At 41.7% G+C, this 17,240-nt stretch overlaps 1 protein-coding gene across 1 annotated transcript; it reads left to right on the plus strand.

The window, feature by feature from the left end:
• Window positions 1–12,052: 12,052 nt before the first annotated feature.
• On the plus strand, window positions 12,053–16,452 carry LOC130500129 (uncharacterized). Its single transcript, XM_056994850.1, has 2 exons — window positions 12,053–16,017; window positions 16,326–16,452. The coding sequence occupies exons 1-2, from the start codon at window positions 12,053–12,055 to the stop codon at window positions 16,450–16,452; spliced, it is 4,092 nt and encodes a 1,363-aa protein (XP_056850830.1).
• Window positions 16,453–17,240: the final 788 nt, after the last annotated feature.

Raw genomic sequence — 17,240 nt, forward strand, 5'->3', positions numbered from 1 at the left:
TTTAATGATTGCAGGTAAAAAAAAAATGAACAGTAAGCCCGACACTGAAGCAACAGTGCTGAGCGACACTGAAGCAACAGTGCTGAGCGACACTGTAACGAGGACATCGATCGATACTGTAGCAAGCAAATCGATCGACACTGTAGCAGAGTTACTGTAGCAGAATCACTGTAGCGACGCTACTATAGCAGAGTAACTGTTCATCCGAAAAAAAAAATTAAAATTAAATTAGTTAATTTATTTTATTAGTTATTATTACTAACTTTTAGACTTTTAGTGTTTTATCTATGTTAGGTTACAGGAGAAGATTCATGGAAGAAGCATTGATATACCAATATCGACCAATGGTTGCAAACATTGGTCGACAGAGCATCACTAGCATCAATCGATCGCCACTTAATTGTGTTGATCGATAGAGCATCACGAGTATCGATCGCCACTTAACTGTGTTGGTCAATATTCACATCAAAGTTAGGTATACTGTTTTTCCTTGTTAATTATTGTCCTTATGATTTATTCTTCCACCAATCTTAGACTGTATAACACTGGTAACAGTGTTGTTTAAGTCTAGGGGAGGTCGTACTAATATTATAATTTAGATTAGCTATTTAGAATAGGGACCCGAGTAAACGATTGCCATAATATCGACCGACGAGAAGAAGTCGATATTTATCGACATAACCAAATCTGCCACGACCGATGACAACACATTTACATCGATCAACATCTATTCCGGTCAGGTATTTCGTTCTAACTCGTTAAATTGAGTACTTATGGTTTATTTCTCACCAATCTCCGACTTGATAACACCATTATAGTGTTATTTAAGTCTGGGGGAGGTTTTACTGATATTGTGTTTTAGTTAGTGAAAAAAGAAAATCCAGGTAAACAATTGCTCAGCACATCGCCCGATGAGACCAGCTCGATATCGATCGCCAGCACTTTATATCACACGATCGATTGTCTCTTCATTGTGTCAAACGGTCTCTCTAGCCATCGACTGATGGGATCATATCGATATCGTTCGACAACGCTTCATCTTCAACGATCGATTTATACTTCATTGTGTCGATCAACATAGACATCAGCGAGCTGGTATATCGTTCTAACTTGTTAACTTTCTTAATTATGCTTTATGTTTTTCATACCACCGACTGTGTTACACTGGGACAGTGTAATTTAAGTCTGGGGGGATTACTAATGGTTATTTACTTTATGTGTCTTATTTAAAGTGTTTTCAAAAAGTTTTTATTGAGTCAAGAAGGGGATATATCTTAATCGATTTATTACTTGTCATCTAACCATTCTTTAGACCAGTCTTAGATTTACTGACTGCAGAAGTACTATAGATACTAAAGTGGATCAACCTGTCAACTATGTTTGCACTTGCTGAGATTGTTTGAAGGAACCAAAGCTGACCACCAACCTAATACTGACTTGATTTGCTTGTCTTGGGGCTTGGTATACAAGGGATCGGAATTCTCCTGCAAGTCTGGAAGGTAAAAACTCTGTGTGTTTCTGGTTCCCTTCCTTCTCTCTCTTCGGCATCTCGAGATCTAAGTTTATAAAGAAAAGATTGATATGATTTCTTGAGAGGAAGAGGGATAGGTAAATTACCTGCGACCCCATTATTCTAAATCTCAAGGATGATCACACATTGTGGAAACGAGGGATAGGTAAATTACCTGTGACTCCATTATTTGCTACACTTTGTCAAATTGTATGAGTTACATATGCAATGTCAATGAGATAGACTAGATGACCTGATGTGATCATGGGAAGCACCAAGGAATGGAAGCATGAACCTGAACCTGGAGAGCTTGTAGATGAGGATGCAACATTGAAGAATGCTTGGAAACAAGAAGAATACATTGGTCTTGGCCGAAGCTTGGTCATCCAAGACACCTTTACCATCATTCAAGCTACTCCACCTTCAAGCTGATCATCATCTAGGCAAGTAGCTTGTGTGTGCTCTTTTCCTAACCTTTGGTTTTGTCCCACTGGGTTTTCCAAAGGAAGGTTTTTAACGAGGCCACAAGTCTACTTCTCCTATCTCCTAGATGATTGATCTTGGTCTGTCCACATGAAGACCTTATGTTATATATTAAGCTATGTTTTTATGTTATTTAGTTTTCGAAAACTCTTAAGTCTTGGTCTTTGTTGTATTTTCGAGAGGAGCCTATGTCTTTACTCCTTTTCTTATGTTTTCGAGATGCTGTGCATGTACAGCCTTCTCCCTTTATATGCTGGACGAAATTGAGTAATAAACCATCATCTTTTCAGTCAAAAACTTGTTTTCTTATTGTGAATTCTCTCTGAGCAATTCTCTTGTTGGTGTGTAATATCCAGCAGCCCTAGGTGTCTAAGGAGGTGTGTCATATCCAATCTAGCCATCTAAAAGTGTCAAGGAGTCTCTTCCGCAACTCTTTGAATCATCAATCAATCCACATGCCTTGAGAAACTTGAGTCTTTGATTCGTTTCTGCAAGGATTATCCCATCTGTTCCAGAGCCTTCCTAGGATCGTGTCAAGTGGTATCAGAGCAAATCTGGAAGGGAAGTATTCGATTTCATCTTGTCTATGCTTTGATCTGTTCATCTTCTCATCGATTTTTATCAGATCTACTTGTTTGCCACTGAAATCTGATAGATCTAAGTGTTTTGATCATAGATCTGTTGTAGTCATTTCATATTCTCGTTGATCTTCACTTGATCTGTGTTTCTGGTTTAAAGATCTGATTGAAATATGGTTGTTTGATCTCGTTTCTGATAAAAACTTTTCAGATTCTTGTTGCAGAAGTTATCGTTTTCTTGATCTGAAACTTGCTAGGGTTTGTGTTAATCGATCTGTTCAACTATATTGTTGTTTCTGTTTCTGATCATCAATCTGATTTATTTTGTTTTGATTTCGTTTTGAATATGTATCTATTGGCAAGTTGATTGTTTGTTTTACCTTTGAACTACTTACTGCTGTGTGTTTCTTTGTGATTCAGGTACCATGGCAGGAGAACTCAGCAAGAATGATAAACTGTTTCTTGAAGCATTCACGGTCAGTATGGATAGAGTCTGCAAAGATCAGTTGAGAAAATTCAAACAAGACATACAACAGCAAAGGAGAAGCAGATTATCCAGAGATGAGTACAAGCCAAGAGGGTATGATCAGTTGGAAAGAAACCAGAAGCATGCTGTTGTTATCAAAGACACTCCACAACAAAGAAGGTTTGAAAGAGACAAGTGGAGCAGAGATTGCAGCCAACCATCTGGGACAAAGCTTTATCCTTCTATCTCAAGTCATAAACTACAAGACAGTAGGAGATCTCATCCATCCACTGGAATTGTTTCAACCAAGAAGCAACCAATCTGTGTCAGCAAGGAGAAGACAGTCTCAAATCCACTTAGAGGAGATAAACAATTATGTTTATTCAGTGAAAAGGATAAAGAGGCTTTGTTACAAGTAATGATGGATGTGGAGAGGCAATTCAAAAGGGGCAACACAACACGTGCAGCCACTGAAACACAACATCAGGAACCAGTTACTACTGTCTCAGATCTCAGAGATACAGAACCGGAATCAACTGCACCTATTCAAGAAGATCAAGCCTAAGTATCATCTCTTATCAATCAGAAAGAAGATCAACCAGTTCAGAACGTCATGGTTCCTTTCATACAGACTGTAGTAGAAGAGGAGGCACCCAAGGAACCACAAGCAGACCATGGAATGATGCAACTGATTGTCTTTGATCCATGTGATTTCCAAAAGACTTTCTTAGGTACTTTTCTGATCAATCCTTTTATCTGGAGCAAGACTAGAGCAGTGGAGCTTTCAAGACACGAATTGGGCTTCAAGAATGTTGTATTTGAGCCTGGAGGAGATCTGTGTAATCTCAGGAACAAGAACCAACTGATTGAAAAGGAATCAGCTGCAGCAACATTTGATATTGATGATTTCTCAGCCTCTGAAGATAAGTTGTTGCACGTCTCAGCTCATCAGGAGTTTCACTACGAAACCAATTGGAGATTGTTACCCACTCTGTCCTGGATTCAACAAACCAGACCACACAGTAAATGGCCACCAGATCATCAAGATATTACTAGTTTGGTAAAGCATGTCGGTTTGGATCAATTCCGAGAGATGCTTATGTCTGATTGGGTTAGGAGGTTACAGACCTACTTGTGGAGACCTGGAGCATATGACAGCATACTTATCCTCCTTGAGGAATTCTCTGCTCGTGCTAGAATCAGCTGGGGGCATAAGGAGTTGCAAGCTGATCATAATGCCTTGCTTCTCAACCATGTCAAGATATGGAACCACCAGATATGCATCAGCTTCAGCACCATTACAAAGACTATCAAACCATGATTGGAGATGAAATAGTCACTGGAGATATTGGTGAAGTGATCACTGGATCAGGAGAAGAACTCATGTTGTCTTCTCAAATCAAGGAGAAACCACCAGATCAACTTAGCTCACAACAAACTCTAAAGCAACCAACCCGAGGTATCTATCTAAACTCAAAGAAAAATATGAAACCTGATTTGCTTGCTGTTGGTACAGGTCAAACTGTGTTGAGCTCTACACTTTTCGAAAAGAGGGTCTATAATTATCAGAATATCACTCATGAGTCCTTGGCTAAGTTGGAGACACAACAAGAAAACTTTGAAAGCTGTCTAGCCGCCAGATTTGTCATAGGAGCAGTCCGAGGATCATATCTCAACAACCACACGGAATTAATCATCAAACTCGACTGCCATGGAAACTTAACTCATCAGGGTCTCACGTCGAATTGGAATCATGTCCAAAGCTTCTCAGATGAAAGAGTTATGAGTTCTACAAGTCGGCTGATCCTCTGTGTGCTTTGTTTGAATTTTTTTGAGTTCAAAACATCTCAATCCTATCTATGGCGACCAGGTGAGCATTCTAAGGTAATTGATCATGTTTTCAAGAATTCTTTTATTGATTACACAGATATGATGCACTTGTTTTTGTCAAAAGAGCCTTGTGCAGATTATAAGGAAGCTTGGAAGCAATCAAGGAAAAAGAACAAGCATGAGGAAGACAAGCGGTTCAAGCCACCTGATCTGGATCAGGAGAAATACCCAGACGTCCATGGCTTTATCATCATAAAAGAAGCACCTCCAGATGAAGCATACAAGCCAGAACCAAGCAGAAACAAATTTGGGATAAGACTCTTACTCTTTGATAAACTTTTATGTGCTAACTTGTTTTGTTTCATTGCATCAGGAGTAAGGAGAGCTAACTGGATCAGTGTTTCCTCTATATCCGAATCAAACAGCAACAATGCCTATCTAAGAGGCTTGCAAGGTAAGTGTAATCTGATTTCAAACTTCTATGTTACTGATTTGGTCCCCTTTATTGCAGGTAAAGCAGATTTGAGGTCAAATCTTTTTGAAGAGGGAGAGGATGATGTGATCATGGGAAGCACCAAGGAATGGAAGCATGAACCTGAACCTGAACAGCTTGTAGATGAGGATGCAACATTGAAGAATGCTTGGAAACAAGAAGAATACATTGGTCTTAGCCGAAGCTTGATCATCCAAGATACCTTTACCATCATTCAAGCTACTCCACCTTCAAGCTGATCATCATCTAGGCAAGTAGCTTGTGTGTGCTCTTTTCCTAACCTTTGGTTTTGTCCCACTGGGTTTTCCAAAGGAAGGTTTTTAACGAGGCCACAAGTCTACTTCTCCTATCTCCTAGATGATTGATCTTGGTCTGTCCACATGAAGACCTTATGTTATATATTAAGCTATTTTTTATGTTATTTAGTTTTCGAAAACTCTTAAGTCTTGGTCTTTGTTGTATTTTCGAGAGGAGCCTATGTCTTTACTCCTTTTCTTATGTTTTCGAGATGCTGTGCATGTACAGCCTTCTCCCTTTATATGCTGGACGAAATTGAGTAATAAACCATCATCTTTTCAGTCAAAAACTTGTTTTCTTATTGTGAATTCTCTCTGAGCAATTCTCTTGTTGGTGTGTAATATCCAGCAGCCCTAGGTGTCTAAGGAGGTGTGTCATATCCAATCTAGCCATCTAAAAGTGTCAAGGAGTCTCTTCCGCAACTCTTTGAATCATCAATCAATCCACATGCCTTGAGAAACTTGAGTCTTTTGATTCGTTTCTGCAAAGATTATCCCATCTGTTCCAGAGCCTTCCTAGGATCGTGTCATGACCTGTGTTGGTATCGAAACCTGTTGAAATTGAAACTAATAAGAGATCCAGAGAAGAGAGATGAGGGGAGAAATGGATCAGAGAAGACTACATGTGTGTTCAGAAACTTTCTGGAGTTGAGTCCATGTGTCCTTTGATCGATACTCCCAAGGTAAAGCCTACACTTATATTTTCATGCAAGAAATGAGGTTAGTAGAGGGGATTGTCAGACAGGATCTGTTAGGTTGTGGAACTAGTGGAATTTGGTTGCTATACTAGGATATTGTATAATGTGCTTCTAAGATTAGAATGTTTATGATTTGGATTGCACTACTAGAGAGATGATGATTGAGATTTTAAAATCTTTTGAGTCCCTGCTATTTTCAAACCTCTTTCAGAGAGACTGCCTGTTGGTTTTGCTTGAGGACAAGCAAAAGGGTAAGTCTGGGGGAGTTGATATACCATGGATTTTACCCATTTTTACCCATGTTATATAAGTGTTTTATATACTATTTACTATGTATTAGAGTCTATTTAGAGTATTTACAGGTTCAGGGACGATTTGGAGATATATGGTGATTTTGGTGCCTTTTGGAGTCTTTCGTAGTGCAGAACTGCACAGACGCTTCAGATGTTTAGCTCTAGATGGAGACCTTCCCACCATTGGATTTAGCCCATATTTGGCCACAAGATAGAGATTTAAGTTAGATTTCCAATGCCACCGGTTGGAGGTCAATCCAACGGTTAGATCGGAAGTTATGCCCATTTTACTGAAGAGTGTTCAGTCTTCCTTGCTGGAAAAGGCTGTCGAGAAGAGGAATGTGGGCTGAGTATATTTCATGACCGACTGAAGCCCAGGAGTCACCACAAAGTTACCAAAATACCCTTAACGACCAGAAACCCTATTTATGTTATTTCTAAGCCATTGTTGACGGCTACGCTTTAGACGCTCTTTACGCTTTCATTGTTTCTCTTAGGAGAGAAGGGAGGAAGTCCTTGAGAGTCCTCCCAGAACTCCATTGGTTTTGATTTATTTATCTATTGCATTTTCATCTATTCATCTATGATTTCTGTGACATACTTCATGTCTTCATGTCTGAATAGATCCACCTGTTAGATATATGGTTCAGATAGGTTCGTGGGATTAGCCCCAAACTATACTTGCTAAGTTGTGATACTCATCAAATGGATTGCACCCTATGCTTGTTTTAGATTAGCTAACTAGAACATAGATCACTAGGATCTTTGATTATCTTGAATTATCCATTTGAGCTTGCCTGTCTCCCGTTGAGAAGAGCGACAGCTCCTCCTTGAGACCTTGTGATCATATTCGGCTCGCGCCTAGGCAGATCTAGAAGCCGTCGATCGATATCCCGACAGGTGAATCGATCGGCGCTGCGAAAGGTGTATCGCTCGATATCTCAAAAGGATATCGACCGACTCTTTTTCTGTGTCATCATGCGAAAGGTGTGGCCAGATATCTAGATGATTTAACCAGTGATTTATCACATTTGTTAAGCGGCTGAGATCTATAGTATCATGCAAGCAACTTGTTAAAGCATTTATAGAAATTATAATCCCCAATACCTGAATAGAAGCCCTAGATCTAGCTACCATCCTTCCATCAACTAACTTGGTTTCATAAGAACAACTACCTTGTTCGTCCTTGCTATTTAATATATTTACTATTTTATTTACTGCTTTATAATCTATTTACTGTTAGCCTAGCTTAATCATAACTATTAGATCTAGTGTGTGCCTTAGCTTCTTGTGGATTCGATCCCTAAGTACTATAACTTGACCTCTTTTGATGAGAGTAATTCACTCCTTAGGGTAATTTGACTGGTATCACCGAGCTTGTTCCCGAGCTCGGTCGCTATAGCGACCAATCTTCGTATGGAGCTCGGTCGCTATAGAGACCGAATTTGTTCTCGAGCTCGGTCGCTATAGCGACCGAGCTTCGTATGGAGCTCTGTCGCTATAGCGACCGAGATTCGTATGATCCCTTGGTTGTTCTGCGATTGCCAACCGCATCCTTGTGGTTTAAAGATCGTTTGTTATCTCCGATGATCGTGTTTTAACGAGAATGTGTTTTAGTCACGGAACCTTTTGCAGGGAGACGATTTTTACAATCTCTTTTTGTAAAAATAAATGAAGTCTTATTTTATCGAATGTTTTGATACTAACTCCTTCGTCAACACGAACCATTGGAGCTTGTTTCGACAATGCGGACAAATTTTTTCAAGAATTTAATCGTAAAAATTGCTTTAAGTAATTTTTACGAGAATTATCTTTTTCGAGAAATACTTTCAAACGTTAATTTCGTTCTGATTGTTTTTGACCCCAACAGTTAGCCCCCCAGCCTGTTAGAACTGTGGATCGTAGATGCGAGGTTCTAGTGTGCGATAAGACAAGTTAGTTAAGTTAGGCCGAATTAACGTTTGAAAATGTCTGTTGAAAGTTGTACGTTCATCTTAAGAAGAGTGGAATCTTATAAGATTGGGGCTGCGCTTGATGAAAGCTGCCTACGTACCTTTTGTCAAAAGGGATCACGCCATTCGTAGTTTGTCTTGGAGCTTAAGATCCTTATGACCTGTTTTCCAGCAAGACTTTATCGTCTAGTTATGTGTAGTGTAGTAAATTTCGAGCATGTTCCTGTCGATGGTATTTCGTATTGGACCTTTGTCGGCCGTAAGAGTAGCCTCGGAGGCTTTTTAATTTGACCAAGTTTGGCCTGTAATATTTTTTTTTCTCATATCTATAAAATCGTGGTTTTTATAAATCGAGAGAACTTCCGTTTATCGAAGTTAGAGGGACAGGGCGTGAGTTGTCGTCTCATTCCTGCCTCTCAGATGATCACTGTATCCATCGATTGTACAAAAGGAGATTTTTCGCGGTTTACTGATTTACGCGAAGGTTCGTGAAAAGGATAGACTTAAGTGAAGAGACAAATTTTGGGATCTCGTATCGGGTGTTGATACTATGTCTGTGAGATGTTAAATACCAGCAAGGCTGGGTTTAGGGCAAGACCTAGGTTTACTCTCGGACTGAGGCTTTGCGATGACAAATTGGCTTTCGTTTTGCCTGTTTGCGATTTTAACCTGACTCGTACCGTTTTAAAATCCGCGAAATGTTATCGGCTTATATGATTTGTCTGGGTACGAATCGATCTACTTTCTTTACGAAGCGCTGGACGAAATTTTGGTTTTCTTGTATAGCGCGCTATGTTATCTTTGTCGGATGTAAGAGAGCCTACCCTTAGGTGGCTTGTCTGTTTAGGACGTTAGAGTTTGTTTGTTGTGATCAGCAACAACGATATGATACCATTTTGAAGGTGTGTTACAGTTTAGAGTTCCTGAGACGAGAATTTCGTCTGGAATATTTTGAGGAAAAAATATCATTCGAGCGTTAGCGACGTCTCGCAGTGCCGAAGGTTGAGTTTTCCTTGTGCTGCATTTCGTGTTTGAAATGTTCTCGGGCTTGGAGGTGTTTTGCGATTGTCCACAGCCAAAAACTATTGTTTCAGTTTTGGCGCTGAATTTTTGATTTTTGATCGAGGAACTAGGACCGAAGGGTCGCGTAAATTTGTTCCAGGGAAATAGCGTCTTCCTTCACTGTGCTCCGTGAAATATTGGCCTCCCGAGGGATTTTTTGTGTATTTTTAAGAATGACTCGTATAGCTCTAGGAGCTTTGTTACAAGTGTTTCTTTTTATGCTGCGTTTTATGGGGCGTATAGAACTAAATCGATTGATGATAAGTTTAAATCTTCCGTTAACCATATGGTTGTTAGGACTGAGATTTGTTACGAAAAATTCATCGTATGATTTCCGATTCTGGGTTATACGACAAACTGCTTGCATAATAGTCACTTGGCGTTTCACGACAAATCATGGATTGTCGTTTAGCCGTTAACCGTTAAGCGGTTGGAGCAGTGGTCGCTCAGTAGTTTTGGATTGGCATGGAGGCTAGGTGCAGCCGTATAGCCAAGGAAGTTGTTGGTAAAGGGTCGTCGTAGAATATGTGCGGATTCGGTTGCAGGGTCATTTCCTGCTTGGACGTAGCCGAGGCTAATAAAAGCAGGAATCAGCAACCTTATGGAGCAAAAATTATCTACGACTGATATCCGTTGGATCCGTTATTTTATTTTACGAAAGAAAACGGGTTAACCATTTTTCGAAGGTTTTTCTTTCTTTAGGAAGCAGGACGAGTGTGCCTTAGAATGCGTGGCGATTGTTTCTCGGTTTTTCGAGAGACTAGATCGGTTTGCACGCTCTGCCTGGAAAGTCAATGAACAATGGAACAAGACTGGAAAATTTGCCTAAGACTTAGCTTGCTAGACTATCCACCTAGGTTCTAAGTGATGGAACCCAGGACCTGGACCAGGACTTGGAGCAGACTCAGGACGATCAGATCAATCCAACTGAGGTTCAGCCATTCAGCCGTACCAGATCAACGGACAAAGCCGTGTACCGGATCGACCCGAGTGCACCCGGACGCGACCTAAGGATGGATTCACGACCTGATGACCGAATCAGCCGACCCACAGGCGTTCTTCCCCGAACCATTCGTCATTCTAGAGCCAACAGTCAAGTCAGAACCCATGATCATCGAGATGAACCTGATTCCGGACTTAGCCATTCTTTTCTGGCCCGTTTGGGACGTACCGCACACCCGGATCAGGCTGATCTCGACTTGTCCGACCACTTTGATGATTTTATGATGATCGATGCATCCAACTTCTCCAAAGGGATGTTACTTAGGCTCTCTGAAGATTTGGGTCGAGCTATCTCTTCATCCGTTCATGGATCATCGATGATCAACCATGCGGGCAGCCTTGCGTCCGTCCTGCTCCTTACCGCGGACGACCTGATCATCACAGGATGAACCTGGACGAATCACGAACCTGGACAGTCAATGTACCTTGCCAAGTCTTCATCAAATTCCGCGCATTGACTGGTCTTGGTCAAGTTCACATTTTCTATGTCTTGTTTTCAACATTTCTATTTTCAATGTTGTATTTTCCAAGAATTCTATTTATGTTTCTTTGACTCACAAACACTATATATATGTGAGTCCTTCATGAAATAAAATCACAATCGATTTCCTTCTTATATTTTGAGTCTTCTCTCATTGTTCTTTGTCTCAAGAACATTCATAGTTTGCTTGGTGAGGTTATCTCCGAGTGAAACACTTCGTTGTGTTGGACCGGTGCGTCACATCCGGCAACCTTCGAACATCTGGTAGTATCTTTGGGCTTCCGCAACCCTTAGTGTCACCCTTCGATCCATTAGTTCTCAATCCACTCGGATCTGAGTTCATATCATCCATACCGGCAGAGTGATCCTTACTTAGGTTCTATCAAGTGGTATCAGAGCCACTCTTCCGGTAACTCATTTTCTATCCATTTTCTCATCTCTCCATTTCTTCTAAACACTTCTTATCTATCTATCTTGAACCCGGGCCCCTCATTACCCCCATATAAAAAAAAAAAAAAAATAAGATCTAAGTTTATGCTATAAAAAAAAAAAAAAAAAAAAGAAAGAAAAGATTATATAAAAAAAAAAAAAAAAAAAGAAAAGATTCAAAGTTTGTTTGATTGTGGTGAGGTGGTGGAAGAGAAAGCCTGCTGGCCGAAGAGAAATCCGGCCTTTGAGGTGGTTAAGGTGGGTTCCCCTTTTGAAATCTCTTATCTCTCTCTCTTGATCATTTGTGTTCACTTGGATTATCTCATTGGGTGATCTTGTTTGCTCTCTTAGAACTTTGGGAGGAACTCTCTTGTGTGATTACCAAAAACTCGAGTGAAACACGTGTGTGGGTGAGATAAACACCTGAGAGTGTGAGGCTTTTTACTCTAACTTTGCCTTGTTTAAGTTTTCAGGAAACCATGGGCAGTGAAGAAGAAAGAAACAGACCCGGAAATTCTTATGCTGGATTATCTAACTTGCAGATGCGTGCTCTCAATGATTCTATGTCTAACTTGTTGAATACAGGTTTGGAGGCGATCCATCTTAGGCTGGATGAACTTCAGGGCCGACCAGCTCAGTCCCAAACTAGAACCAGGCGTGACCGCCCAAGGAGACATAGCCGGTCCGATCTTGAGATCCGAGATGAGTCCTATGATGATGATCAGTCCATCAACCGACCAAGGAGAGCTCCTAGACAACAAAACCAAGGTGATGTCAATCCATTTGGTAGAAATGAAAGAACTGATAATGGATTGGGTGGTTTGAAATTGAAAATTCCAAGTTTTGATGGCAAGAATGATCCGGATGCCTTTCTTGAATGGGAAAGAAAGATTGAACTTGTTTTTGATTGTCAAAATTTTTCTGATATTAAAAAGGTTAGACTTGCTGCTGCTGAATTTACTGGTTATGCTATTAACTGGTATGATCGAGTTGTGACTAGCAGGAGAAGAGCAGGTGTGGCGCCAGTTGTTACATGGGATGAGCTTTCCATGCTGATGCGGACACGCTTTGTTCCCGACCATTACCACAGAGATCTACACCATAAACTCAGGCGTTTGCTTCAAGGTTCTAAGTCAGTTGAGGACTACCACCAGGAGATGGAGACCTTGATGATCAAAGCTGATGTAGATGAGCCCTTAGACGCCACCATGGCTAGGTTTCTCACCGGGCTCAACCGGGACATACAAGACCGCATGGAGCTGGAAGACTATGACAGCATGGAACAGATGCTACACAAGGCCGTGCTGATTGAACAACAACTCAAGAGAAAAGGTCTCTCCAAATCGACCTTTGCTTCAAAACCAGCCTTTGCTTCCAAGCCAAACTATCAAGACAAGGGTAAGTCTCCTTCCACAACAAATAATGCTTTTAAGACTGATGTCCCTGCTCGTTTTGACAAAGGAAAAGCAGTTGAGACTCCTAGCCGTGCAAGAGACATCAGGTGCTTCAAGTGTCAAGGTCTTGGCCACTATGCCAACCGATATCCAAACCAAAAGGTGATGGTGCTCTTGGAGAATGGAGAAATCGAATCTGAAGAAGACAAGGAGGATCTCGGACCAGTTTATGATACTGATGATGAGGAAGAAGCACTTGACTTCCCAGTTCATGGCCCCCTTCTTGTTACTAGAAAGACCTTGGACGACACCTTTGATCCCATCTTTGATGAGGAGGCCGATGGCGTGATCGATGAGTTTTGCTCGACCTTTGTGGAGAGCTCTGGTCCGATCTATGATGAGGATGTTCTTGATGAGCCAAGCCAAGGTTCACTACTGGTTACTAGGCGTACCTTGAGTGTCCAACCCAAATCCAATGAAAAAGAACAAAGGGAGAATCTCTTTCACTCTAGATGTCTCATTTCTGATAAAGTTTGTTCTTTGATTATTGATGGAGGCAGTTGCACTAATGTGGCCAGTGACACTCTTGTAAAGAAACTTGGGCTTGTTACTCGACCTCTTCCTCGTCCTTTCAGGTTAGAGTGGCTCAATGAGGCTGGAGAACAGTATGTGAAGGAGCAAGTCACAGTTCCACTCTCCATTGGCCGATATGAGGATGAGGTTGTGTGCAATGTGCTTCCCATGGATGCTTGCCATGTTCTCTTGGGCCGACCTTGGCAATTTGACAAGAAGGCAGTGCATGATGGCTTCACAAACAGGCACTCGTTTGATCACAAAGGAAAGAAGATCACCTTGGTGCCTTTGTCACCTTCGGAAGTCCATCAAGACCAGGTCCAACTTAGGAAGAACCGAGACCAAGACTCTAAGGCTGATAAACCTGAGACAAGTACCAGAAACTCCAACTTCTTTGTCAAAGAAAGTCAGGTAAGGAAGTCTCTTTGCTCTCAAAAGCCATTTCTCTTACTTGTTTATAAAGAGTCTCTTTTGGCCTCATCTTCTTCTGACCTTGCACCGGAGATTCCGAGTGAATTTTTAGGTATCTTGCAGGATTATTCTGATGTGTTTCCAGAAGAAAATCCAAAAGGATTGCCACCAGTAAGAGGCATTGAGCATCAGATTGATCTTGTCCCGGGCGCATCTCTTCCGAACCGACCAGCGTACCGCACCAATCCGGTCGAGACCAAGGAGCTGGAGAAACAGATCAACGACCTGCTTGAGAAGGGATACATCAGAGAGAGTCTCAGTCCCTGTGCAGTGCCTGTTCTACTCGTCCCAAAGAAGGATGGCTCCTGGAGGATGTGTGTGGACTGCCGGGCCATAAACAACATCACGGTAAAGTATCGACATCCTATCCCTCGCCTTGATGATATGCTTGATGAACTCCATGGTTCTAAGTACTTTTCTAAGATAGATTTGAAAAGTGGCTATCATCAGATTAGGATGAAAGAAGGTGATGAATGGAAAACGGCCTTTAAAACAAAACTAGGTTTGTATGAGTGGCTTGTCATGCCCTTTGGTCTCACAAATGCACCTAGTACTTTCATGCGCCTAATGAATCATGTCTTGAGGTCTTTTATTGGTCATTTTGTTGTAGTGTACTTTGATGACATTCTTATTTACAGCAAAAGCCTTGATGAGCACAAACAGCACCTGAAATCTGTTCTTGAAGTCCTTAGAAAGGAACATTTGTTTGCTAACCTTGGAAAATGTTCTTTTGGCACAGATCATGTGGTCTTTCTAGGTTTTGTTGTAGGTGCAGATGGCTTGAGAGTGGACGAGCAGAAGGTCCAAGCAATCCGAGACTGGCCCATTCCGAAAACCATTAGTGAAGTGAGAAGCTTCCATGGCCTTGCCGGTTTCTATAGGCGGTTTGTTCAAAACTTCAGTACCTTGGCCGCTCCTCTCACTGAAGTGATCAAGAAGAACGTGGGGTTCAAATGGGGACCAGCTCAAGAAGAAGCATTCGAAATCCTTAAAGGGAAGTTGACTAATGCCCCTTTGCTTGTACTTCCAGATTTTTCTAAAGCTTTTGAGATCGAATGTGATGCTTCTGGTGTTGGTATTGGTGCTGTGTTGATGCAGGAAGGAAAACCAGTAGCTTATTTCAGTGAGAAGCTTGGTGGTGCCATGCTCAACTACCCCACATACGACCAGGAACTCTATGCCTTGGTGAGAGCCCTTCAAACGTGGCAGCACTATCTTTGGCCTAAGGAGTTCATCATCCACACTGACCATCAGTCTCTAAGACATCTTAAGGGTCAGCAGAAGCTCAACAAGAGGCATGCTCGTTGGATGGAGTTCATTGAGACATTCCCTTATGTGATCAAGTACAAACAAGGTAAGGAGAATGTTGTGGCCGATGCATTGTCTCGAAGGTATACTCTTCTTTCAGCCCTTGAGACTAAATTGCTTGGTTTTGAATTTATCAAGGATCTTTATGCCTCTGATCAGGATTTTAAAGAGATTTTTCGAAAATGCACCAAGGTTGCTTATGGGAAATACTTTCAAAGTTCTGGTTTCTTATTTTTTGATAACCGTTTGTGTGTGCCCCAATGTTCTTTGAGGGAGTTGTTTCTCAGGGAAGCTCATGGAGGAGGACTTATGGGACACTTTGGTGTCAAGAAGACTTACAAGGCTGTTCATGACCACTTCTATTGGCCGAGTTTGATGAAAGATGTTGAGAGGATCTGTGGCCGATGTGTGGTGTGCAAGAAGTCTAAGCCTAAAGCATCAAACCCAGGTTTGTACTCAGCTCTACCCATTCCCTCTCATCCTTGGGTAGACATTTCTATGGATTTTGTGCTTGGTTTGCCTAGGTCCAAAGCTGGACGAGATTCTATCTTTGTGGTTGTAGATAGGTTCTCAAAAATGGCTCATTTCATTCCTTGTCACAAAACTGATGATGCTGTGCAAGTTGCAGATTTATTCTTTAAGGAAGTTGTTAGATTGCATGGAATGCCTAAGACCATTGTCTCTGATCGTGATGCTAAGTTCCTTAGCTATTTTTGGAAGACCTTGTGGTCTAAGCTAGGTACTAGATTGATGTTCTCTACAACTTGTCATCCGCAAACTGATGGGCAAACTGAAGTAGTTAATCGAACCTTGTCTGCTTTGCTTAGATCTTTGGTTAAAAAGAATCTTAAGACTTGGGAAGAATGTTTGCCTCATGTTGAGTTTGCTTACAATCATGCATTGCATTCAGCTACTAAGTTTTCTCCTTTTGAGGTTGTTTATGGATTTAATCCTTTGTCTCCACTTGATCTTTTACCTTTGCCTTTGAGTGAACGAGTTAGTACAGATGGCAGAGGAAGGTGGACACGATCAAGAAGCTGCATGAACAGGTCCGGGCCAACATTGAAGCCAAGACCAAAGGCTACAAACGACTTGCAGACAAGAAGAGAAGAAATGATCTTTCAGGAAGGTGATCTTGTTTGGGTCCATTTGAGGAAGGAACGATTCCCGGAACAAAGGAAGTCCAAACTCATGCCCCGGGTCGATGGTCCATTCCAGATTCTCAAGAAACTCCATGACAATGCTTACCAGCTTGATCTTCAGGGTAAGTATGATATCTCTTCAAGTTTTAATGTTTCTGATCTATCTCCTTTTCTTGCAGATGATCCGGATTTGTGGTCAAATCCTTTTGAAGAGGGAGGGAATGATGGAACCCAGGACCTGGACCAGGACTTGGAGCAGACTCAGGACGATCAGATCAATCCAACTGAGGTTCAGCCATTCAGCCGTACCAGATCAACGGACAAAGCCGTGTACCGGATCGACCCGAGTGCACCGGACGCGACCTAAGGATGGATTCACGACCTGATGACCGAATCAGCCGACCCACAGGCGTTCTTCCCGACCCATTCGTCATTCTAGAGCCAACAGTCAAGTCAGAACCCATGATCATCGAGATGAACCTGATTCCGGACTTAGCCATTCTTTTCTGGCCCGTTTGGGACGTACCGCACACCCGGATCAGGCTGATCTCGACTTGTCCGACCACTTTGATGATTTTATGATGATCGATGCATCCAACTTCTCCAAAGGGATGTTACTTAGGCTCTCTGAAGATTTGGGTCGAGCTATCTCTTCATCCGTTCATGGATCATCGATGATCAACCATGCGGGCAGCCTTGCGTCCGTCCTGCTCCTTACCGCGGACGACCTGATCATCACAGGATGAACCTGGACGAATCACGAACCTGGACAGTCAATG

Source organism: Raphanus sativus, chromosome 9 (assembly GCF_000801105.2).
Source record: "Raphanus sativus cultivar WK10039 chromosome 9, ASM80110v3, whole genome shotgun sequence".
NCBI classification, from domain to species: Eukaryota; Viridiplantae; Streptophyta; class Magnoliopsida; order Brassicales; family Brassicaceae; genus Raphanus; species Raphanus sativus.